The sequence below is a fragment of the Oncorhynchus mykiss genome, chromosome 15, assembly GCF_057628025.1.
Source record: "Oncorhynchus mykiss isolate SJ-2025 chromosome 15, ASM5762802v1, whole genome shotgun sequence".
NCBI classification, from domain to species: domain Eukaryota; kingdom Metazoa; phylum Chordata; class Actinopteri; order Salmoniformes; family Salmonidae; genus Oncorhynchus; species Oncorhynchus mykiss.
This window is the reverse complement of record NC_143036.1, coordinates 1,178,247-1,204,258: the sequence shown is the minus strand read 5'-3', so window position 1 is coordinate 1,204,258 and position 26,012 is coordinate 1,178,247. Positions and strand designations below refer to the sequence as shown.

At 44.3% G+C, this 26,012-nt stretch overlaps 1 protein-coding gene across 4 annotated transcripts in view; it reads left to right on the top strand.

Moving 5' to 3' along the window:
- Positions 1-8,290: 8,290 nt before the first annotated feature.
- The window catches only part of hhatlb (hedgehog acyltransferase like, b), a 42,796-nt gene continuing 25,074 nt past the window's right edge, over positions 8,291-26,012 (top strand). For 3 of the 4 annotated variants that reach the window (XM_090199054.1, XM_090199056.1, XM_090199055.1), the window contains exons 1-5: positions 8,314-8,544; positions 19,847-20,029; positions 20,182-20,249; positions 20,363-20,476; positions 21,497-21,691. In XM_090199054.1, coding sequence (XP_090055180.1) covers positions 19,924-20,029; positions 20,182-20,249; positions 20,363-20,476; positions 21,497-21,691 — 483 coding nt within the window. In that variant the 5' untranslated portion in view covers positions 8,314-8,544; positions 19,847-19,923. Of the gene's footprint in view, positions 8,545-19,846; positions 20,030-20,181; positions 20,250-20,362; positions 20,477-21,496; positions 21,692-26,012 lie in introns of all 4 variants that reach the window. The other variant, XM_090199053.1, reaches the window with a different exon arrangement.

The following is a 26,012-nucleotide window of genomic DNA, read 5'->3' as shown; positions in this document are numbered from 1 at the left end:
CTCTCTCTCAATTTTTAGCTAATCCTGGCGTTGACCCTCTCTCCCATGTTTCTGCTAATCCTGGTCATGACCATCCTTCCACTGTTTCAGCTCATCCTGGTCATGACCCTCTCTCCCTTGTTTCAGCACATCCTGGCTATGAAACTGTCTCCCCTGTTTCAGCACATCCTGGTCATGACCCTCTCTCCCCTGTTTAGGCACATCCTGGCTATGAAACTCTCTCCCATGTTTCAGCTCATCCTGGTCATGACCCTCTCTCCCATGTTTCAGCTCATCCTGGCTATGACCCTCTCTCCCATTTTTCAGCTCATCCTGGTCATGACCATCTCACCCCTGTTTCAGCACATCCTGGCTATGAAACTCTCTCCTTGTTTCAGCTCATCCTGGCTATTAAACTCTCTCCACTGTTTCAGCTCATCCTGGTCATGACCCTCTCTCCCCTTATTCAGCACATCCTGGCTATGAAACTCTCTCCCATGTTTCAGCTCATCCTGGTCATGACCTTCTCTCCCCTGTTTCAGCTCATCTGGTCATGACGCTCTCTCCCATGTTTCAGTTCATCCTGCTCATGACCCTCTCTCCCCTGTTTCAACTCATCCTGGCCATGACCCTCTCTCCCTTGTTTCAGCTCATTCTGGTCATGACCCTCTCTCCCCTGTTTCAGCTCATCCTGGTCATGACCCTCTCTCCCCTGTGTCAGCTCATCCTGGTCATGACCCTCTCTCCCCTGTTTCAGCTCATCCTGGCTATGACCCTCTCTCCCCTGTTTCAGCACATCCTGGCCGTGACCCTCTCTCCCATGTTTCAGCTAATCCTGGTCATGACCCTCTCTCCCTTGTTTCAGCTCATCCTGGCTATGACCCTCTCTCCCCTGTTTCAGCACATCCTGGTCATGAACCGCTCTCCACTGTTTAAGCTCATCCTGGCTATGACCCTCTCTCCCCTGTTTCAGCACATCCTGGCCACTACCCTCTCTCTCATGTTTTAGCTGATCCTGGCCGTGACCCTCTCTCCAATGTTTCAGCTCATACTGGTCATGACCATCTTTCCCCTGTTTCAGCACATCCTGGCTATGAAACTCTCTCCCTTGTTTCAGCTCATCCTGGCAATGAAACTCTCTCCCCTGTTTCAGCTCATCGTGGTCATGACCCTCTCTCCCCTGTTTCAGCTCATCCTGGTCATGACCCTCTCTCCCCTGTTTCAGCACATCCTGGCCACTACACTCTCTCTCATGTTTTAGCTGATCCTGGCCGTGACCCTCTATCCCATGTTTCAGCTCATACTGGTCATGACCATCTTTCCCCTGTTTCAGCACATCCTGGCTATGAAACTCTCTCCCTTGTTTCAGCTCATCCTGGCAATGAAACTCTCTCCCCTGTTTCAGCACATCCTGGCTATGAAACTCTCTCCCTTGTTTCAGCTCATCCTGGCTATGACCCTCTCTCCCCTGTTTCAGCACATCCTGGCCATGACCCTCTCTCTCATGTTTTAGCTGATCCTGGCCGTGACCCTCTCTCCCATGTTTCAGCTCATCCTGGTCATGACCATATTTCCACTGTTTCAGCTCATCCTGGCTATGACCCTCTCTCCCCTGTTTCAGCACATCCTGGCTATGACCCTCTCTCTCATGTTTTAGCTGATCCTGGCCGTGACCCTCTCTCCCATGTTTCAGCTAATACTGGTCATGACCATCTTTCCACTGTTTCAGCACATCCTGGCTATGAAACTCTCTCCCTTGTTTCAGCACATCCTGGCTATGAAACTATCTCCCCTGTTTCAGCACATCCTGGCTATAAAACTCTCTCCCCTGTTTCAGCTCATCCTGGTCATGACCCTCTCTCCCCTGTGTCAGCTCATCCTGGTCATGACCCTCTCTCCCCTGTTTCAGCTCATCCTGGTCATGACCCTCTCTCCCCTGTTTCAGCACATCCTGGCCACTACACTCTCTCTGTTTCAGCACATCTTGGCTATGAAACTCTCTCCCTTGTTTCAGCTCATCCTGGCTATTAAACTCTCTCCCCTGTTTCAGCTCATCCTGGTCATGACCCTCTCCCCTGTTTCAGAACATCCTCGCTATGAAACTCTCTCCCATGTTTCAGCTCATCCTGGTCATGACCCTCTCTCCCCTGTTTCAGCTCATCTGGTGATGAAGCTCTCTCCCATGTTTCAGTTCATCCTGGTCATGACCCTCTCTCCCCTGTTTCAGCTCATCCTGGCCATGACCCTCTCTCCCATGTTTCAGCTCATCCTGGTCATGACCCTCTCTCCCCTGTGTCAGCTCATCCTGGTCATGACCCTCTCTCCCCTGTTTCAACTCATCCTGGTCATGACCCTCTCTCCCCTGTTTCAGCTCATCCTGGCTATGACCCTCTCTCCCCTGTTTCAGCACATCCTGGCCGTGACCCTCTCTCCCATGTTTCAGCTAATCCTGGTCATGACCCTCTCTCCCTTGTTTCAGCTCATGCTGGTCATGACCATCCTTCCACTGTTTCAGCTCATCCTGGTCATGACCCTCTCTCCCTTGTTTCAGCACATCCTGGCTATGAAACTGTCTCCCCTGTTTCAGCACATCCTGGCTATGAAACTGTCTCCCCTGTTTCAGCACATTTGGTCATGACGCTATCTCCCATGTTTCAGTTCATCGTGGTCATGACCCTCTCTCCCCTGTTTCAGCTCATCCTGGCCATGACCCTCTCTCCCATGTTTCAGCTCATCCTGGTCATGACCCTCTCTGCCCTGTGTCAGCTCATCCTGGTCATGACCCTCTCTCCCCTGTTTCAGCTCATCCTGGCCATGACCCTCTCTCCCCTGTTTCAGCTCATCCTGGTCATGACCCTCTCTCCCCTGTTTCAGCTCATCCTGGCTATGACCCTCTCTCCCCTGTTTCAGCTCATCCTGGTCATGACCCTCTATCCCCTGTTTCAGCTCATCCTGGCTATGACCCTCTCTCCCCTGTTTCAGCACATCCTGGTCATGAACCGCTCTCCACTGTTTAAGCTCATCCTGGCTATGACCCTCTCTCCCCTGTTTCAGCACATCCTGGCCATGACCTTCTCTCTCATGTTTTAGCTGATCCTGGCCGTGACCCTCTCTCCCATGTTTCAGCTCATCCTGGTCATGACCATATTTCCACTGTTTCAGCTCATCCTGGCAATGACTCTCTCTCTCCTGTTTCAGCACATCCTGGACACTACCCTCTCTCTCATGTTTTAGCTGATCCTGGCCGTGACCCTCTCTCCAATGTTTCAGCACATCCTGGCTATGAAACTCTCTCCCTTGTTTCAGCTCATCCTGGCAATAACTCTCTCCCCTGTTTCAGCACATCCTGGCTATGAAACTATCTCCCCTGTTTCAGCACATCCTGGCTATGAAACTCTCTCCCCTGTTTCAGCACATCCTGGTCATGACCCTCTCTCCCCTGTGTCAGCTCATCCTGGTCATGACCCTCTCTCCCCTGTTTCAGCTCATCCTGGTCATGACCCTCTCTCCCCTGTTTCAGCTCATCCTGGCTATGACCCTCTCTCCCCTGTTTCAGCACATCCTGGCCATGACCCTCTCTCTCATGTTTTGGCTGATCCTGGCCGTGACCCTCTCTCCCATGTTTCAGCTAATCCTGGTCATGACCCTCTCTCCCTTGTTTCAGCTCATCCTGGCTATGACCCTCTCTCCCCTGTTTCAGCTCATCCTGGTCATGACCCTCTCTCTCAATTTTTAGCTAATCCTGGCGTTGACCCTCTCTCCCATGTTTCTGCTAATCCTGGTCATGACCATCCTTCCAAGGTTTCAGCTCATCCTGGTCATGACCCTCTCTCCCTTGTTTCAGCACATCCTGGCTATGAAACTATCTCCCTTGTTTCAGCACATCCTGGCTATGAAACTGTCTCCCCTGTTTCAGCACATCCTGGTCATGACCCTCTCTCCCCTGTTTAGGCACATCCTGGCTATGAAACTCTCTCCCATGTTTCAGCTCATCCTGGTCATGACCCTCTCTCCCATGTTTCAGCTCATCCTGGTCATGACCCTCTCTCCCATGTTTCAGCTCATCCTGGTCATGACCCTCTCTCCCATGTTTCAGCTCATCCTGGCTATGACCCTCTCTCCCATTTTTCAGCTCATCCTGGTCATGACCATCTCACCCCTGTTTCAGCACATCCTGGCTATGAAACTCTCTCCTTGTTTCAGCTCATCCTGGCTATTAAACTCTCTCCACTGTTTCAGCTCATCCTGGTCATGACCCTCTCTCCCCTTATTCAGCACATCCTGGCTATGAAACTCTCTCCCATGTTTCAGCTCATCCTGGTCATGACCTTCTCTCCCCTGTTTCAGCTCATCTGGTCATGACGCTCTCTCCCATGTTTCAGTTCATCCTGCTCATGACCCTCTCTCCCCTGTTTCAACTCATCCTGGCCATGACCCTCTCTCCCTTGTTTCAGCTCATTCTGGTCATGACCCTCTCTCCCCTGTTTCAGCTCATCCTGGTCATGACCCTCTCTCCCCTGTGTCAGCTCATCCTGGTCATGACCCTCTCTCCCCTGTTTCAACTCATCCTGGTCATGACCCTCTCTCCCCTGTTTCAACTCATCCTGGTCATGACCCTCTCTCCCCTGTTTCAGCACATCCTGGCCGTGACCCTCTCTCCCATGTTTCAGCTAATCCTGGTCATGACCCTCTCTCCCTTGTTTCAGCTCATCCTGGTCATGACCCGCTCTCCACTGTTTCAGCTCATCCTGGCTATGACCCTCTCTCCAATGTTTCAGCTCATCCTGGTCATGACCCTCTCTCCCCTGTTTCAGCTCATCCTGGTCATGACCCTCTCTCCCCTGTTTCAGCTCATCCTGGCTATGACCCTCTCTCCCCTGTTTCAGCACATCCTGGCCATGACCCTCTCTCTCATGTTTTGGCTGATCCTGGCCGTGACCCTCTCTCCCATGTTTCAGCTAATCCTGGTCATGACCCTCTCTCCCTTGTTTCAGCTCATCCTGGCTATGACCCTCTCTCCCCTGTTTCAGCTCATCCTGGTCATGACCCTCTCTCTCAATTTTTAGCTTATCCTGGCGTTGACCCTCTCTCCCATGTTTCTGCTAATCCTGGTCATGACCATCCTTCCACTGTTTCAGCTCATCCTGGTCATGACCCTCTCTCCCTTGTTTCAGCACATCCTGGCTATGAAACTGTCTCCCCTGTTTCAGCACATCCTGGTCATGACCCTCTCTCCCCTGTTTAGGCACATCCTGGCTATGAAACTCTCTCCCATGTTTCAGCTCATCCTGGTCATGACCCTCTCTCCCATGTTTCAGCTCATCCTGGCTATGACCCTCTCTCCCATTTTTCAGCTCATCCTGGTCATGACCATCTCACCCCTGTTTCAGCACATCCTGGCTATGAAACTCTCTCCTTGTTTCAGCTCATCCTGGCTATTAAACTCTCTCCACTGTTTCAGCTCATCCTGGTCATGACCCTCTCTCCCCTTATTCAGCACATCCTGGCTATGAAACTCTCTCCCATGTTTCAGCTCATCCTGGTCATGACCTTCTCTCCCCTGTTTCAGCTCATCTGGTCATGACGCTCTCTCCCATGTTTCAGTTCATCCTGCTCATGACCCTCTCTCCCCTGTTTCAACTCATCCTGGCCATGACCCTCTCTCCCTTGTTTCAGCTCATTCTGGTCATGACCCTCTCTCCCCTGTTTCAGCTCATCCTGGTCATGACCCTCTCTCCCCTGTGTCAGCTCATCCTGGTCATGACCCTCTCTCCCCTGTTTCAACTCATCCTGGTCATGACCCTCTCTCCCCTGTTTCAACTCATCCTGGTCATGACCCTCTCTCCCCTGTTTCAGCACATCCTGGCCGTGACCCTCTCTCCCATGTTTCAGCTAATCCTGGTCATGACCCTCTCTCCCTTGTTTCAGCTCATCCTGGTCATGACCCGCTCTCCACTGTTTCAGCTCATCCTGGCTATGACCCTCTCTCCAATGTTTCAGCACATCCTGGCCATGACCCCCTCTCTCAATTTTTAGCTAATCCTGGCGTTGACCCTCTCTCCCATGTTTCTGCTAATCCTGGTCATGACCATCCTTCCACTGTTTCAGCTCATCCTGGCTATGAAACTATCTCCCTTGTTTCAGCACATCCTGGCTATGAAACTGTCTCCCCTGTTTCAGCACATCCTGGTCATGACCCTCTCTCCCCTGTTTAGGCACATCCTGGCTATGAAACTCTCTCCCATGTTTCAGCTCATCCTGGTCATGACCCTCTCTCCCATGTTTCAGCTCATCCTGGCTATGACCCTCTCTCCCCTGTTTCAGCACATCCTGGTCATGAACCGCTCTCCACTGTTTAAGCTCATCCTGGCTATGACCCTCTCTCCCCTGTTTCAGCACATCCTGGCCATGACCTTCTCTCTCATGTTTTAGCTGATCCTGGCCGTGACCCTCTCTCCCATGTTTCAGCTCATCCTGGTCATGACCATATTTCCACTGTTTCAGCTCATCCTGGCAATGACTCTCTCTCCCCTGTTTCAGCACATCCTGGCCACTACCCTCTCTCTCTCATGTTTTAGCTGATCCTGGCCGTGACCCTCTCTCCAATGTTTCAGCTCATACTGGTCATGACCATCTTTCCCCTGTTTCAGCACATCCTGGCTATGAAACTCTCTCCCTTGTTTCAGCTCATCCTGGCTATGAAACTATCTCCCCTGTTTCAGCACATCCTGGCTATGAAACTCTCTCCCTTGTTTCAGCTCATCCTGGCTATGACCCTCTCTCCCCTGTTTCAGCACATCCTGGCCATGACCCTCTCTCTCATGTTTTAGCTGATCCTGGCCGTGACCCTCTCTCCCATGTTTCAGCTCATCCTGGTCATGACCATATTTCCACTGTTTCAGCTCATCCTGGCTATGACCCTCTCTCCCCTGTTTCAGCACATCCTGGCTATGACCCTCTCTCTCATGTTTTAGCTGATCCTGGCCGTGACCCTCTCTCCCATGTTTAAGCTAATACTGGTCATGACCATCTTTCCACTGTTTCAGCACATCCTGGCTATGACCCTCTCTCCCCTGTTTCAGCACATCCTGGCTATGACCCTCTCTCTCATGTTTTAGCTGATCCTGGCCGTGACCCTCTCTCCCCTGTTTCAGCTCATCCTGGTCATGACCCTCTCTCCCCTGTTTCAGCTCATCCTGGTCATGACCCTCTCTCCCCTGTTTCAGCACATCCTGGCCACTACACTCTCTCTGTTTCAGCACATCTTGGCTATGAAACTCTCTCCCTTGTTTCAGCTCATCCTGGCTATTAAACTCTCTCCCCTGTTTCAGCTCATCCTGGTCATGACCCTCTCTCCCCTGTTTCAGAACATCCTCGCTATGAAACTCTCTCCCATGTTTCAGCTCATCCTGGTCATGACCCTCTCTCCCCTGTTTCAGCTCATCTGGTGATGAAGCTCTCTCCCATGTTTCAGTTCATCCTGGTCATGACCCTCTCTCCCCTGTTTCAGCTCATCCTGGCCATGACCCTCTCTCTCAAGTTTTAGCTGATCCTGGCCGTGACCCTCTCTCCCATGTTTCAGCTCATCCTGGTCATGACCCTCTCTCCACTGTTTCAGCTCATCCTGGTCATGACCCTCTCTCCCATGTTTCAGCTCATCCTGGTCATGACCCTCTCTCCACTGTTTCTGCTCATCCTGGTCATGACCCTCTCTCCCTTGTTTCAGCTCATCCTGGTCATGACCCGCTCTCCACTGTTTCAGCTCATCCTGGTCATGACCCTCTCTCCCCTGTTTCAGCACATCCTGGCCATGACCCTCTCTCTCAATTTTTAGCTGATCCTGGAGTTGACCCTCTCTCCCTTGTTTCAGCTCATCCTGGTCATGACCATCTTTCCACTGTTTCAGCTCATCCTGGCTATGACCCTCTCTCCCTTGTTTCAGCTCATCTTGGCTATGACCCTCTCTCCCTTGTTTCAGCTCATCCTGGCCATGACCCTCTCTCCCTTGTTTCAGCTCATCCTGGTCATGACCCTCTCTCCCCTGTTTCAGCTCATCCTGGTCATGACCCTCCCTTGTTTCAGCTCATTCTAGCTATGACCCTCTCTCCCCTGTTTCAGCTCATCCTGGTCATGACTTCTAGAACCAACAGAGCTCTTCTGTATAACCTGGACTTGTCATGGAAACCCAATGAACCTTTATCTATTTGATACGGGATGAATTGACAGATAATAATAGTTAATTTAGAGATATTACTGGGCAACAGATATAACGGTGAGCTTAAGTTACCACTATATTTTGTTGTGACAGGCACTAAAACGGGTCCGCCCCCTCTGAGAAAATAAATAAATCCAGACGCACCTTTAATTGTTGTCCGCTTCCTCCCTGGGAGTCAGTGGTCCCGCGCGCCGACCACACCACTGGACCGATAACAACACTGCAGATGCACGAGACTGCTTTCTTTCCCCACCTTCATTTTCCATTTGGTCTTTTTATTTAGTTTTAAGGGGGGATTGCATTTACTTTGTTGACTTGTTTGGGGGTTACAGCTACTTTGCCTCCTCAAGGTCAGTACCGCAACAGGTGTTGCTATTATAAGCGCAATAAGGTTACAAATTGCAATGCATGACCATGTGACATTTAACCAGCTAACATCACAGAGAAGTGATTTTAATAGCAGCAACAGTTTTCATTATGGAGATCAAATGTGCATGTTTAATGTTTAATTCCTAGCAAGCAGAATAAAGTAGCTTAGTAAAAATATTAAGTAGACTAAAATTGGTCAATAGTCAATGACACTTCGACTAATACAATAGGCTACACTGGAAAACCATGAAACGTGACACGTCATAACCTAAATATCAGTGTTTAAAACATAAAGATAAAGAATTTATATTAGCCAATAAGTGTTTAGCATGCTAGATTAAACACTATAGTCAGCTTTTTCCAGTCCGTTTCCAACCAGGATAACACCTACATCTGCAAAGTATTCAGATTTTAAACATTAGTGTTTATTTTCACATTGTCCTGTTTAGTGTATTTAGTCATTAGAAATGTATGCGACTTTCCTTGGCTTTTTTTTTCAGATCAGTGTTATGAATGTCTGTCACCTCATCTACATTTCAGGACAACTGAACAGGACATTTGATTCAATAAATAGGTTTAACCGCATGTTGTTGTTTTTACTTGACTGTATTGAGTTAATTACCATGAACTTTCTAGAGTGAAAAAGACGTGACAGGGGCCTCATTATCATATTTCCCAGCATGCTTTGTTGCAGGTTAGTTTTTAGAATAGTTTGTTTTAATATCTATGGTTTTATCATGTATGTTGATTGATTTATTGATCTTTTACTATACAAAGATAAATAACTTACATTTTTCTAAAATAATCTAATCTGTAAAGGGGTTGGACATATTGCACCCGAAAACTAATCTAATCTGAAAGGGGTTGGACATATTGCACCTGAAAACTAATCCAATCTGAAAGGGGTTGGACATATTGCACCTGAAAACTAATCTAATCTGAAAGGGGTTGGACATATTGCACCTGAAAACTAATCCAATCTGAAAGGGGTTGGACATATTGCACCTGAAAACTAATCCAATCTGAAAGGGGTTGGACATATTGCACCTGAAAACTAATCTAATCTGAAAGGGGTTGGACATATTGCACCTGAAAACTAATCCAATCTGAAAGGGGTTGGACATATTGCACCCGAAAACTAATCTAATCTGAAAGGGGTTGGACATATTCCACCTGAAAACTAATCTAATCTGAAAGGGGTTGGACATATTGCACCTGAAAACTAATCCAATCTGAAAGGGGTTGGACATATTGCACCTGAAAACTAATCCAATCTGAAAGGGGTTGGACATATTGCACCTGAAAATGAATCTAATCTGAAAGGGGTTGGACATATTGCACCTGAAAACTAATCTAATCTGAAAGGGGTTGGACATATTGCACCCGAAAACTAATCCAATCTGAAAGGGGTTGGACATATTGCACCTGAAAACTAATCCAATCTGAAAGGGGTTGGACATATTGCACCTGAAAACTAATCTAATCTGAAAGGGGTTGGACATATTGCACCTGAAAACTAATCCAATCTGAAAGGGATTGGACATATTGCACCTGAAAACTAATCCAATCTGAAAGGGGTTGGACATATTGCACCTGAAAACTAATCCAATCTGAAAGGGGTTGGACATATTGCACCTGAAAACTAATCCAATCTGAAAGGGGTTGGACATATTGCACCTGAAAACTAATCCAATCTGAAAGGGGTTGGACATATTGCACCTGAAAACTAATCTAATCTGAAAGGGGTTGGACATATTGCACCTGAAAACTAATCTAATCTGAAAGGGGTTGGACATATTGCACCCGAAAACTAATCCAATCTGAAAGGGGTTGGACATATTGCACACGAAAACTAATCCAATCTGAAAGGGGTTGGACATATTGCACCCGAAAACTAATCCAATCTGTAAAGGGGTTGGACATATTGCACCTGAAAACTAATCCAATCTGAAAGGGGTTGGATTTATTGCACCCATTACTGAGATGGTTGTTCCAGTTGAGATGGTTGAGCTAGTACTGTTTGATAAGTCAATTGCTATAGCAGTAATAATGAGTGCAGATTGTGGGTGATACAAATATTTCAGTTGTTGGATACTCTCTCTTTGGCAGGATTCAGATAGGAAGTTCTAATCACTTCACAAACCAGTGTATTTTGACTTGTTCTGATGTGGCCCTTTTTCCTGGATTTTTAGGATAACTAGGTCATAACTAAAGACTGAGGATGACAAGTCCATAACTAAAGACTGAGAATAACTAGGTCACAACTAAAGACTGAGGATAACTAGTCCATAACTAAAGACTGAGGATGACAAGTCCATAACTAAAGACTGAGGATAACTAGGTCACAACTAAAGACTGAGGATAACTAGTCCATAACTAAAGACTGAGGATAACTAGTCCATAACTAAAGACTGAGGATAACTAGGTCACAACTAAAGACTGAGGATAACTAGTCCATAACTAAAGACTGAGGACAACTAGTCCATAACTAAAGACTGAGGACAACTAGTCCATAACTAAAGACTGAGAATAACTAGGTCACAACTAAAGACTGAGGATGACAAGTCCATAACTAAAGACTGAGAATAACTAGGTCACAACTAAAGACTGAGGATAACTAGTCCATAACTAAAGACGGAGAATAACTAGTCCATAACTAAAGACTGAGGATAACTAGTCCATAACTAAAGACTGAGGATAACTAGTCCATAACTAAAGACTGAGGATAACTAGTCCATAACTAAAGACTGAGGATAACTAGTCCATAACTAAAGACTGAGGATAACTAGTCCATAACTAAAGACTGAGGATAACTAGTCCATAACTAAAGACTGAGGATAACTAGTCCATAACTAAAGACTGAGGATAACTAGTCCATAACTAAAGACTGAGGATAACTAGTCCATAACTAAAGACTGAGGATAACTAGTCCATAACTAAAGACTGAGGATAACTAGTCCATAACTAAAGACTGAGGATAACTAGTCCATAACTAAAGACTGAGGATAACTAGTCCATAACTAAAGACTGAGGATAACTAGTCCATAACTAAAGACTGAGGATAACTAGGTCATAACTAAAGACTGAGAATAACTAGTCCATAACTAAAGACTGAGGATAACTAGTCCATAACTAAAGACTGAGGATAACTAGTCCATAACTAAAGACTGAGGATAACTAGTCCATAACTAAAGACTGAGGATAACTAGGTCATAACTAAAGACTAACTAGTCTATAACTAAAGACTGAGGATAACTAGACCATAACTAAAGACTAACTAGTCCATAACTAAAGGCCTTATGACCTGTCTAATATGTGGTCATAAAAGGTTAACTTTTTTTTGAAAGACATTCACTTAGACGGTTTCTGATAAAAGGCTTCCGGAGTAGATCTTACTAAATGCAACAACCATGACTCTGTCACTAACAAACACAGTCATGGGTGGGTATCTCTCACATTCACTCGAAAGGAAAGCTTGGAAATACGCAAATACAGCTTTATACCCTACAGTGTTAAAACAACACCCCCAGTATTTAGTGTTTAAAATGCCTTGTGCTGAATAAATGTGTTCATGTGTTTAAAAATTGCTACATGTTTTGTTGTTTACAATCTAAACACTGACGCGTTTGCATTGAAATTCTAAATGCCTTGACGCGTTTAAATAGAGTTTCATAAAAGCGTTTAGTTATATGTTCAGATCGTAAACACTTGGTTTAGCAGTTCAGGCAGTTCCATATATGTTACAATGTCATTTGAGACCAAAAAAGCACTAATAATCAATGTAATGAACATACACCACCGTTTAAACGTTTTGGGTCACTTAGAAATGTCCTTGTTTTCCATGAAAACATACATGAAATGAGTTGCAAAATGAATAGGAAATATAGTCAAGACGTTGACAAGGTTATAAATAATGACTTTTAATGGAAATAATAATTGTGTCCTTCAAACTTTGCTTTCGTCAAAGAATGCTACTTTTGCAGCAATTACAGTTGTCAATTTGTTGAGGAAATCTGGAGAGATTTCACCCCATGCTTCCTCCCACAAGTTGGATTGGCTTGATGGGCGCTTCTTACGTACCATACGGTCAAGCTGCTCCCACAACAGCTCAATAGGGTTGAGATCCAGTGACTGTGCTGGCCACTCCATTATAGACAGAATACCAGCTGACTGCTTCTTCCCTAAATAGTTCTTGCATAGTTTGGAGCTGTGCTTTGGGTCATTGTCCTGTTGTAGGAGAAAATTGTCTCCAATTAAGGACCGTCCACAGGGTCTGGCATGGCGTTGCAAAATAGAGTAATAGCTTTACTTCTTCAAGATCCCTTTTACAAATCTCCCACTTTACCACCACCAAAGCACCCCCAGACCATCTCCTTTTACCCTGTACAAATCTCCCACTTTACCACCACCAAAGCACCCCCAGACCATCTCCTTTTACCCTGTACAAATCTCCCACTTTACCACCACCAAAGCACCCCCAGACCATCTCCTTTTACCCTGTACAAATCTCCCACTTTACCACCACCAAAGCAACCCCAGACCATCTCCTTTTACCCTGTACAAATCTCCCACTTTACCACCACCAAAGCACCCCCAGACCATCACATTGCCTCCACCATGCTTGACAGATGACGTCACTCCTCCCCCCATCTTTTCATTTTTTCTACGTCTCACGAATGTTCTTCTTTGTGATCCGAAAACCTCAAACTTAGATTCGTCTGTACATAACACTTTTTCCCAATCTTCCTCTGTCAAGTGTCTGTGTTATTTTGCCCATCTTAATATTTTATTTTTATTGGCCAGTCTGAGATATAGCTTTTCACTTTGCAACTCTGCCTAGAAGGCCAGCATCCCGGAGTCGCCTCTTCACTGTTGACGTTGAGACTGGTGTTTTGCAGGTACTATTTAATGAAGCTGCCAGTTGAGGACTTGTGAGGCGTCTGTTTCTCGAACTAGACGCTCTAATGTACTTGTCTAATCTCTTTCTTTTCTGGTTAGAGCCAGTTTGCGCTTTTCTGTGAAGGGAGTAGTACACAGCGTTGTACGAGATCTTAATTTTCTTGGCAATTTCTCACATGGAATAGCCTTCATTTCTCAGGACAAGAATAGACTGACGAGTTTCAGAAAAAAGGTATTTGTTTCTGTCCATTTTGAGTCTGTAATCGAAACCGCAAATTCTGATGCTCCAGATACTCAACTAGTCTAAAGAAGGCCCGTTTTATTGCTTCTTTAACCAGAACAACAGTTTTCAGCTGTGCTAACATAATTGCAGAAGGGTTTTCTAATGATCAATTAGCCTTTTAAAATTATAAACTTGGATTAGCTAACACAACGTGTCATTGGAACACAGGAGTGATGGTTGCTGATAATGGTCCTCTGTACGCCTATATAGAAATTCCATAAAAAATCAGCCATTTCCAGCTACAGTAGTCATTTACAACATTAACAATGTACACACTGTCTTTCTGATCAATTTGATGTTATTTTAATGGACAAAAAATATGCCTTTCTTTCAAAAACAAGGACATTTCTAAGTGACCCCAAACTTTTGAATGGTAGTCTATATATATATAACAAATCAGTGTCAGAAATGTTCAGCAGTTAGCTCCAAATAGGCAACAGCTGCTGTATAGGAATAGATGACCTCTCAGAGTCCTTGTCTGTCCCGTTGTTCCTCTCCTTCTAGATACACATGAACCATGTTCAAAGACATTATATTAAAGGTCCAGTCAGATATAAAGCTGATGACAGCCTATCCGTCCTGTGTCTGGACAAACATTGACAAGTGATCAGTATCTTGGAGTAATAATATGGTAATATGATCTAGTATCTACACAACATCTAAATGGAGGAAGAAGTGCTGTACATCGGACCATATGCATGTCAAGGTAAAATAACAACCCGATGTTCATCTCCCAGGACAAATTAGCTATCAAAAGCTAGCTAGCTAAAATGTCCATCAGTGATTCTGATCCACCCGTAAAATACATTGTGCCCCTGGACTGAGAGGATGGAAGTTCAATATGTAGCTAGATGTAGAAAGCTAATGTTAACTAGCTAACGTTGCCCATGAAAGGACGTATCTAATAACACTACTGTATATAATTCCAGAGAAAGAGAGAGGTCTCTAGGTTCCCTGCTATCTCTAATAACACTACTGTATATAATTCCAGAGAAAGAGAGAGGTCTCTAGGTTCTCTACCATTTCTGATAACACTACTGTATATACTTCCAGAGAAAGAGAGAGAGGTCTCTGGGTTCTCTACAATCTCTGATAACACTACTGTATATAATTCCAGAGAAAGAGAGAGAGGTCTCTAGGTTCTCTGCCATCTCTAATAACACTACTGTATATAATTCCAGAGAAAGAGGGAGAGGTCTCTAGGTTCTCTGCCATCTCTAATAACACTACTGTATATAATTCCAGAGAAGGAGAGAGGTCTCTAGGTTCTCTGCTATCTCTGATAACACTAGTGTATATAATTCCAGAGAAAGAGAGAGGTCTCTAGGTTCTCTACCATCTGTGATGACACTACTGTATATAATTCCAGAGAAAGAGGGAGGTCTCTAGGTTCTCTGCTATCTCTGATAACACTAGTGTATATAAATGACCGCTTTTTATGACTCAGGAGAGGAGAGTTACTGTGAATACAGTAGTCATTAGTCTACTAGTACTGCAGCCAAATACAGTAGTTTGTCCAAACGTGACACTGACCTGAATGTAAACTGGAGGGCTAGGGACTATTTTTAAGTCATAGCCTGCCGCTCCATCACATTGATATCTGACTCTGATTGAAACAGTGGTAACTATAGAACAGGCCTGACTGCATCTCAAATGGGACACTATTCCATATTTAGTGCACTACTTTTGACCAAGACCTTTAGGAAATAGGCTGCCATTTGGGACACAAACCTAGCCTGTTGACGACATGGGGCTGGTGCTACCAGAGAGAATTGCTAGCTTTACAGATAGCTGAGCTACAATGTGACATTTGTTCACTTTGAGAGAGTGAGAGAGACTCATGCCTCTATTCAATCGGGGTCACTGAAGCGTTACAGATTGCCCGCTAGAAATGTGAAGGTAATTTCCCATTGAGCTGACATATGCAGCATTTACCGTGAATGTACAGTAGTCTCCGAAACCACGGGAACATTGCCAATAATTGTCAATTTCACTATGAAGCTGAATTTATACGGATTGAATAGAGCCCTAAGGTCAGAAAAGGTTTAGGAAAGAGGAAGTCCAATTCAATCAACGTTTATTGGTCGCCTACACAGATTTACAGATGTTCAAATCATATCAAAGTAACTTGTTATCGCAGATGCTGTGAAATGCTAATGTTTCTAGCTCCAATAGAGCAATAATATATATCAACACAATAACAATACACACTGAATGCACAAAGTTACAAATATAAGAGTCTGGAATAGATATACAGGACCAGTCAATAGTTTAGACACACCTACTCATTGCAGGGTTTGTCTTTATTTTTACTATCTTCTACATTGTAGAATAATAGTGAAGACATTAAAACTACGAAATAACATATATGGAATCATGTAGTAACCAAAAAAGTGTTAAACAAATCAAAATATATTTTATATTTTAGATTCTTCAACGTAGCCACCCTTTGCCTTGATGACAGCTTTTCACACTCTTGGCATTCTCTCAAGCAGCTTCACATGGAATGCTTTTCCAACAGTCTTGAAGTAGTTCCCACATATGCTGAGCACTTGTTGACTGCTTTTTCTTCACTCTGCGGTCCAATTCATCCCAAACCATCTCAATTGGGTTGAGTTTGGGTGATGCAGCACTCCATCACTCTCCTTCTTGGTCAAATAGCCCATACACAGCCTGGAGGTGTGTTGGGTCATTGTCCTGTTGAAAAACAAATGATAGTCCCACTAAGCGCAAACCAGTTAGGATGGCATATCGCTGCAGAATGCTGTGTCAGCATGCTGGTTAAGTGTGCCTTGAATTGTAAATAAATCACAGACAGTGTCACCAGCAAAGCACCCCCACACCATAACACCTCCTCCTTCATACTTCACAGTTGGAACCACACATGTGGTAATCATCCGTTCACCTACTCTGCCTCTCAAAGACATGGCGGTTGTAAACAAACATCTCTAATGTGGACTCATCAGACCTAAGGACAGATTTCCACCAGTCTAATGTCCATCTAATGTGGACTCATCAGACCTAAGGACAGATTTCCACCAGTCTAATGTCCATCTAATGTGGACTCATCAGACATAAGGACAGACTAGAATACAGTACATCCTGTACATAACAATTATTTTCAGCAAACCTAACATGTGTAAAAATGTGTATGAACATAACAAGATTCAACAACTGAGACATAAACTGAACATGTTCCACAGACATGTGACTAACATAAATGGTTTAATGTGTCCCTGAACAAAGGGGGGTCAAAATCAACAGTAACAGTTAGTATCTGGTGTGGCCAGCAGCTGCATTAAGTACTGCAGTGCATCTCCTCCTCATGGACTGGACCAGATTTGCCAATTCTTGCTGTGAGATGTTACCCCACTCTTCACCAAGGAACCTGCATGTTCCCAGACATTTCTGGGGGGAATGGCCCTAGCCCTCACCCTCCGATATAACAAGTCCCAGACATGCTCAATGGGATTGAGATCCAGGCTCTTCACTGGCCATGGCAGAACACTGACAATCCTGTCTTGCAGGAAATCACACACAGAATGAGCAGTTTGGCTGGTGGCATTGTCATGCTGGAGGGTCATGTCAGGATGAGCCTGCAGGAAGGGTACCACATGAGGGAGGAGGAGGTCTTCCATGTAACGCACAGCATTGAGACTACCTGCAATGACAACAAGCTCAGTCCGATGATGCTGTGACACATCATGACGGACCCTCCACCTCCAAATCGATCCCGCTCCAGAGTACAGGCCTCGGTGTAACGCTCCTTCGACGATAAACGCAAATCCGACCAAAACCCCTGGTGAGACAAAACCGTGATGCATCAGAGAAGATAACTTTTTGCCAGTCCTGTCTGGTCCGGCGACGGTGGGTTTGTGACCATTAGCGACGGTGTTACCGGTGATATCTGGTGAGGATCTGCCTTACAACAGGACTACAAGCCCTCAGTCCAGCCTCTCTCAGCCTATTGCGGACAGTCTGAGCACTGATGGAGGGATTGTGCGTTTCTGGCAATTGTTGTTGCCATCCTGTACCTGTCCCTCAGGTGTGATGTTCGGATGTACCGATCCCGTGCAGGTGTTGTTACATGTGGTCTGAAACTGCGAGGACGATCAGCTTTCCGTCCTGTCTCCCTCTATCTCCGTCTTAGGTGTCTCACAGCACAGACATTGAAATGTATTGCCCTGGCCACATCTGCAGTCCTCATGCCTCCTTGCAGCATGCCTAAGGCACGTTCATGCAGATGAGCAGGGATCCTGGGCATCTTTCTTTTGGTGTTTTTCAGAGTCAGTAGAAAGGCCTCTTTACAGTCCTAAGTTTTCATAACTGTGACCTTAGTTGCCTACCGTCTGTACGCTGTTAAGGTCTTAATGACCGTTCCACAGGTGCATGTTCATTAATTGTTTATGGTTCATTGAACAAGCATGAGAAACAGTGTTTAAACCCTTTACAATGAAGATTTGTGAAGTTATTTGGATTTCTACGAATTATCTTTGAAAGACAGGGTCCTGAAAAAGGGATGTTTCTTTTTATAAAGTGGGTAAAACAGCATGTAAACATTGTTAAAGTGCCCAGTGTTCAATGTCTCTAGGGTGCTGGGCAGAGTACCGGGCGGTGGTTGGCCAGTGATGGCTGTTCAACAGTCTGATGGCCTTTTTATCAACCTCTTGGTCTCGGCAAACTGGCTCTAACCAGAATAAAAAGCAGAGTCGGAGGCCCCGGTGCACAAATGAGCAAGAAGACAAGTACATTAGAGTGTCTAGTTTGAGAAACAGATGCCTCACAAGTCCTCAATTGGCAGCTTCATTAAATAGTACGTGCAAAACACCAGTCTCAACGTCAACAGTGAAAAGGCGACTCCGGGATGCCATTTCTTAGACTGGCCAATAAAAATAAAAGATTAAGATGGGCAAAAGAACACAGACACTGGACAGAGAAACTCTGCCTAGAAGGCCAGCATCCCGGAGTCACCTCTTCCATGTTGATGTTGAGACTGGTGTTTTGCGTGTACTATTTAATAACGCTACCAGTTGAGGACTTGAGGCGACTGTTTCTCGAACTAGACGCGCTAATGTACTTGTCCTCTTGCTCAGTTGTGCACCAGGACCTCCCACTCCTCTTTCTATTCTGGTTAGGGTCAGTTTGTGCTGTTCTGTGAAGGGAGTAGTACACAGCGTTATACGAGATCTTCAGTTTCTTGGCAATTTCTCACATGGAATAGTTTTCATTTCTCAGAACAGGAATAGACTGACGAGTTTCAGAAGAAAGGTCTTTGTTTCTGGCCATTTTGAGCCTGTAATTCGCTTGCTTGGGTACCGGAAACAATGGTGGACGTCTTGAAGCAAGTGGGGATGACAGACCTGGATAGGGAGAGATCGAATATGTTTGTAAATACTCCAGTCAGCTGGTCTGCCATACTCTGAGGACGCGGCTAGGGATGCCATCTGGGCCAGCAGCCTTGCAAGGGGTAACAATCTTAAATGTCTTACTCACATCGGCCAAGGAGAACGAGAGCTCACAGTCCTCGAGAGAGGTGGTGGCCCTTGATGGTAGCATTATGTTTTCCTCAAAGTGGACGAAGAAGGTGTTTAGCTTGTCCGGGAGCAAGACATCGGTGGCTGGTTTTCCCTTTATAATCTGTGATGGTCCAGAGTCTTTGCCACATACGTCTAGTGTCCGAGCCATTGAATTGCATCTCCACTTTGTCTCTGTACTGATGTTTTGCCTCTTTATTTGCCTTTCAAATGGCATAACTGGACTGTTTGTACCCAACCATGTTCTCAGTCCCCTTGTTCGCTCTTTCAGTTTTGTGCGAATGCTGCCCTTCTATCCATGTTTTTTAGTTTGGATCGGTGCTATCGTCACAGTGGGTACAACATCCTCTATACACTTCCTGATGAACCTAGTGACTGAGTCAGTGTAATCATCAATGCTACTCTCAGAGGCAACCCGGAATATAATCCAGTCCACTTGATCAAAACAGGCCTGATGTTACTGATGTTAACTGATGTTAGTGATGTTAGTGATGTTAACTGATGTTAACCAATGATAGTGATGTTAACTGATGTTAACTGATGTTAGTGATTGTTCCACCTCTGCAGGTCCCTTCTGAGTGGAGGGTGTCTGTCCCTACCCTCCAGGTTCTGAGTGTGTGGGTTCCACCAGCTGATCGGTCACCATGGGGATCAAGGCAGCCCTGCCCAGATATGAGCTGTACTTCTATAACACAGTGGTCTATCTGGGCTTGTTGTGGGCTGCCAGCTGGATCTTTGATGTGTCCAGCTGTAAGTATACACACACACGCACGCACACGCACACACACACACACACACACACACACACACACACACACACGGTCCTAAGCATTACGGAATGGATTTTTTTGTCACATTTTTCTAACTGAAAATCTAAGCTAATCAAAGTATTATTTTTCCAGCGAATGCAAACAGAAAGACGTTCAAGTCCAGCGTGACACCAGGATGGTACTACTTCGGCAGGAGGATGGTGAGAGGAACGCTTTAGATTCAGGCTGACTTGTGGACCTTTTATATGTTAGTAACAACTAAGATCCAAATCATCCTCTGATATGACTGAGACTCTATTTTATCTGGCTGCAGGATACGGCTGACTTTGAGTGGGTGATGTGGTTCTCTACGTTCCGGGACCACATCCTCTTCGCCCTGTCTGGTCATGTGATCTTCGCTAAGATCTGCTCCATGCTGGCTCCACAGGTGGATTTACATCTGCAACTCTGTATCCAACATGGTCAAATGTAGTGCCCTATGTAGGGAATAGAGTACCATTTAGGACACTGGCATCATCTTACCAGTTAAGAATATCAGCTTCATCATCCTTTGGAACCAGTTTTGTCACCCTCCAAAGCCATGCTACATTGTACAGTAGCTTTTAATATCTTTAGATACTTAGTGATGGGAGGGGACAGGTGGAGGGAGGGAGGGAGGGAGGGAGGGAGGGAGGAAGGAAGGAAGGAAGGAAGGAAGGAAGGAAGGGAGGGAGGGAGGGAGGGAGGGAGGGAGGGAGGGAGGGAGGGAGGGAGGGAGGGAGGGAGGGAGGGAGGGAGGGAGGGAGGGAGGGAGGGAGGGAGGGAGGAAGAGAGATAACTTGGTTGTGTCTGTGTGACTGCCCTGTCAGCAAACTCATTCTATAGAGGACAAGGCTCTTCAGAAATATACATATATCCATACGTTTACAGTACATAAAGATCTGTCCATAGATTTGTCTCTGTGTATACTTACGACCTTGGAGAAAAGAGAAAACAGTTTCTAATTGGTGCATCACATCAAGGACGGAATCAAGGTACCTACACCCAATATCATGATGTACACAGAGGACTGAATCAAGGACAGCCTGTCTGTCTGTCCACATCATAGGTCCCGGTTGTACATGTTGATTCTGTCTGTCTGTCTGTCTGTCTGTCTGTCTGTCTGTCTGTCTGTCTGTCTGTCTGTCTGTCTGTCTGTCTACATCATAGGAGCCTGATGTACCTGTGTTACGCTACCCCTGTCTGTCTGTCTGTCTGTCTGTCTGTCTGTCTGTCTGTCTGTCTGTCTGTCTGTCTGTCTGTCTGTCTGTCTGTCTGTCTGTCTGTCTGTCTGTCTGTCTGTCTGTCCACAGCATAGGAGCCTGATGTACCTGTGTTATGGTACCCCTGTCTGTCTGTCTGTCTATCCACAGCATAGGAGCCTGATGTACCTGTGTTATGGTACCCCTGTCTGTCTGTCTGTCCACAGCATAGGAGCCTGATGTACCTGTGTTACGGTACCCTGGCGGTGCTGGTCACTATGGGTTGGACCTACACCACTCTGATCCTGTCCCACTGTGTGCTGCTCTACAGTATTTCTCTGGTTAAACTGCGCTGGCTCTGCTTCCTAGCTGGACTCACCACCCTGTCCACATTCAAGATGGAACCATTCATATCCTGGCAGGTAAGAAGAATACACTACAATACATTACTACTGGGTGGCAGGTAGCCTCGTGGTTAGAGAGGTGAGCCAGCAACTGGAGGGGAGAAATCTGATGGGAAGTGAGCTGGCAACCGGAAGACTGCTGGTATCAAATCCTAGATGCCTTTGCCTGCCTTTGTACCCTTGAGTAAAACACTTAACCCCCCCTCAACAGGGTTAGGGTTAGAGGTTAGAGGTTAGGGTTAGAGGTTAGGGTTAGAGGTTAGAGGTTAGGGTTAGGGTTAGGGTTAGGGCGTCCAGTGTTGGGTTAGAGGTTAGGGTTAGGGTTTGGGTTAGGGTTAGAGGTTAGGGTTAGGGTTAGGGTTAGAGGTTAGGGTTAGGGCGTCCAGTGTTGGGTTAGGGTTAGAGGTTAGAGTTAGGGTTAAGGCGTCCAGTGTTGGGTTAGGGTTAGAGGTTAGAGTTAGAGGTTATAGTTAGGGTTAGGGTTAAGGCATCCAGTGTTGGGTTAGGGGTTAGGGTTAGGGTTAGAGGTTATAGTTAGGGTTAGGGTTAGAGGTTAGAGGTTAGAGGTTAGGGTTAGGGTTAGGGCATCCAGTGTTGGGTTAGGGTTAGGGCGTCCAGTGTTGGGTTAGAGGTTAGGGTCAGGGTTAGGGTTAGGGCGTCCAGTGTTGGGTTAGGGGTTAGGGTTAGAGGTTAGTGTTAGGGTCAGGGTTAGGGTTAGGGCATCCAGTGTTGGGTTAGGGTTAGGGCGTCCAGTGTTGGGTTAGGATTAGGGTTAGGGTTAGGGTTAGACGTTAGAGGTTAGAGGTTAGGGTTAGGGTTAGGGCATCCAGTGTTGGGTTAGGGTTAGGGCGTCCAGTGTTGGGTTAGGTTTAGGGTTAGGTTTAGGGTTAGGGTTAGAGGTTAGAATTAGGGTTAGGGTTAGAGGTTAGAGGTTAGAGTTAGGGTTAGGGCGTCCAGTGTTGGGTTAGGGTTAGGGTTAGGGTTAAGGGTTAGAGGTTAGGGTTAGGTTTAGGGCGTCCAGTGTTGGGTTAGGATTAGGGTTAGGGGTTAGGGTTAGGGTTAGAGGTTATAGTTAGGGTTAGGGTTAGGGTTAGAGGTTAGGGTTAGGGTTAGGGCGTCCAGTGTTGGGTTAGGGTTAGAGGTTAGGGTTAGGGCGTCCAGTGTTGGGTTAGGGTTAGGGTTAGTGTGTCCAGTGTTGGGTTAGGGTTAGAGGTTAGAGGTTAGAGTTAGGGTTAGGGCGTCCAGTGTTGGGTTAGGGTTAGGGTTAGAGGTTAGAGTTAGGGTTAGGGCGTCCAGTGTTGGGTTAGGGTTAGAGGTTAGGGTTAGGGTTGGGGCGTCCAGTGTTGGGTTAGGGTTAGGGTTAGAGGTTAGTGTTAGGGTTAGGGCGTCCAGTGTTGGGTTAGGGTTAGAGGTTAGGGTTAGGGTTGGGGCGTCCAGTGTTGGGTTAGGGTTAGGGTTAGAGGTTAGGGTTAGGGTTAGGGCGTCCAGTGTTGAGTTAGCATTAGGGTTACGGCGTTAAGTGTAGGGTTAGGGTTAGGGTTAGGGTTAGGTTTATTGCTACTACTATAGTATTAATGTAATATTACTACTATACTACTACTATCATATTACTATACTGCTACTACTATAGTATTAATGTAATATTACTACTATACTACTACTATCATATTATTATACTTCTACTATATTATTACTGTTTTAGTACTATACTTTTACTATACTATTACTATTGATGGGTTCGTATTTCAAACTTTAAATATTGTTAATCATCAGTTAAACTAGAGACATGAGGAGTGCCATAGTCTGGTTTCTACACCAGAAGTGAATGGGTATCTGTAGGAGGGTCAAGTTGGATAGGAGCCAGGGGGCTTTGGGAGATGCTGAGTAGAGGAGAGGCAATCGCATGATTGCAGTCACTGATGATAATGGCAGGAGAGCTGTGGAGTAGTGAGGAAGGGGGTTTAGGTCATGTCAGGTCACCTTAAGGGAGAATGAACAGTTTTTAGGGCCATATTACTTAACATCCTGCCTAGTAATAAAGCTGTTTAGAAGGAAGGAGGAGACCCAAGTCTGTTTTTTTTAACCACTGGTGGAAATATGTCTTTGTCTTATGCAGCTGTATCGACCCAATGGGTGAATAAACTTGGTTTAAATCGTCAGTGAGTTTTACTAGGTTATATTAGAACCTAACAGTATACGAGTAACATACTGCTACTATACTATTACTAATATACCATGACTATACTACTACAACAGTATTAATGTACTATCACTATAATACCACTAAACTGTTACTAAACTACTACTGCACTATTACTACACTACCACTGTACTAAAGCTATATACTAGTAAACTAATACTATACTATGGCAATACTATTACTACACTATTACAACACTAAAGCTATATCCTTGTAAACTAATACTATACCATGACAATACTATTACTACACTACCACAACACTAAAGCTATATACTAGTAAACTACTACTATACTATGACACTACTATTACTACACTACCACAACACTAAAGCTATATACTAGTAAACTAATACTATACTATGGCAATACTATTACTACACTATTACAACACTAAAGCTATATACTAGTAAACTAATACTATACTATGGCAATACTATTACTACACTACCACTACACAAAATATATATACTAGTAAACTAATACTATACTATGACAATACTATTACTACACTATTACTACACTGCCACTATACTAAAGCTATATACTAGTAAACCAATACTATACTATGGCAATAGTATTACTGCACTACCACTACACTAAAGCTATATACTAGTAAACTAATACTATACTATGGCAATACTATTACTACACTACCACTACACTAAAGCTATATACTAGTAAACGAATACTATACTATGGCAATACAATTACTACACTACCACTACACTAAAGCTATATACTAGTAAACTAATACTATACTATGGCAATACTATTACTACACTATTACAACACTGCCGCTATACTACAACAATATTACTATGCTGTTGATGTATTATTACTATAATACTACCATACGGCTACTATACTATTTCTACTATACTAACACCATCGTACAACTACACTGGTACTATACTATCACTATAGCGTTACTATATACAACCATACTATTACTACACTACTATAATAATATTACTGAACTGCTACTACACTACTACTATATCGCCACCACTAAACTATTACTATATTGTTACGGTACTACCACTATACTATTGATATACTGCTACTATTATATTGCTATGCTACCGATGTACTATACTGGTACTATGATATTACTATACTATTACCCTACTGCTACTGTACTGTTACTATACTGCTGATATACTAGTATTATACTATTACCAAACCACTACTATACCGCTACTATACAAGTACTATACTGCTACTATACTATTACTATGCTACCACTATGATATTACTATACTACTACTACTACTATACAATCGCTGTACTATTTTTACTGATATAATACTATTACTATTCCACAACTATATATAATATAATGTTACCATACTATTACAATGTGTTACTTACTATTACTTTACCATTACTATCTAGCACTATCTATCACTATACTATACTGCCAATATTCCATTACCACTACTGCTACTATACTACCACTATACTATTTCTGCACTACTACTATACTACTATGCTACCACTATGCTACCACAATTTTATCACTATACCGTTACTATACTATTGCTATGCTACCACTGTACTACTACTATACTGCTACTATACTATTACCATGCTGCTACTATACAAATACTATGCTTCCACTATACTACCACTATTACTACTGCTGCAACTATACTATCACTATCACTACTATGATACCACTATACTATTAAAATCTACCACTATACTAATACTATACTGCTGATTTACTATTAATACCCTATTACTATGATACCACTATACTATTAAAATCTACCACTATACTAATACTATACTGCTGATTTACTATTAATACCCTATTACTATGATACCACTATACTATTAAAATCTACCACTATACTAATACTATACTGCTGATTTACTATTAATACCCTATTACTATGATACCACTATACTATTAAAATCTACCACTATACTAATACTATACTGCTGATTTACTATTTATACCCTATTACTATGATACCACTATACTATTAAAATCTACCACTATACTAATACTATACTGCTGATTTACTATTAATACCCTATTACTATGATACCACTATACTATTAAAATCTACCACTATACTAATACTATACTGCTGATTTACTTTTAATACCCTATTACTATGATACCACT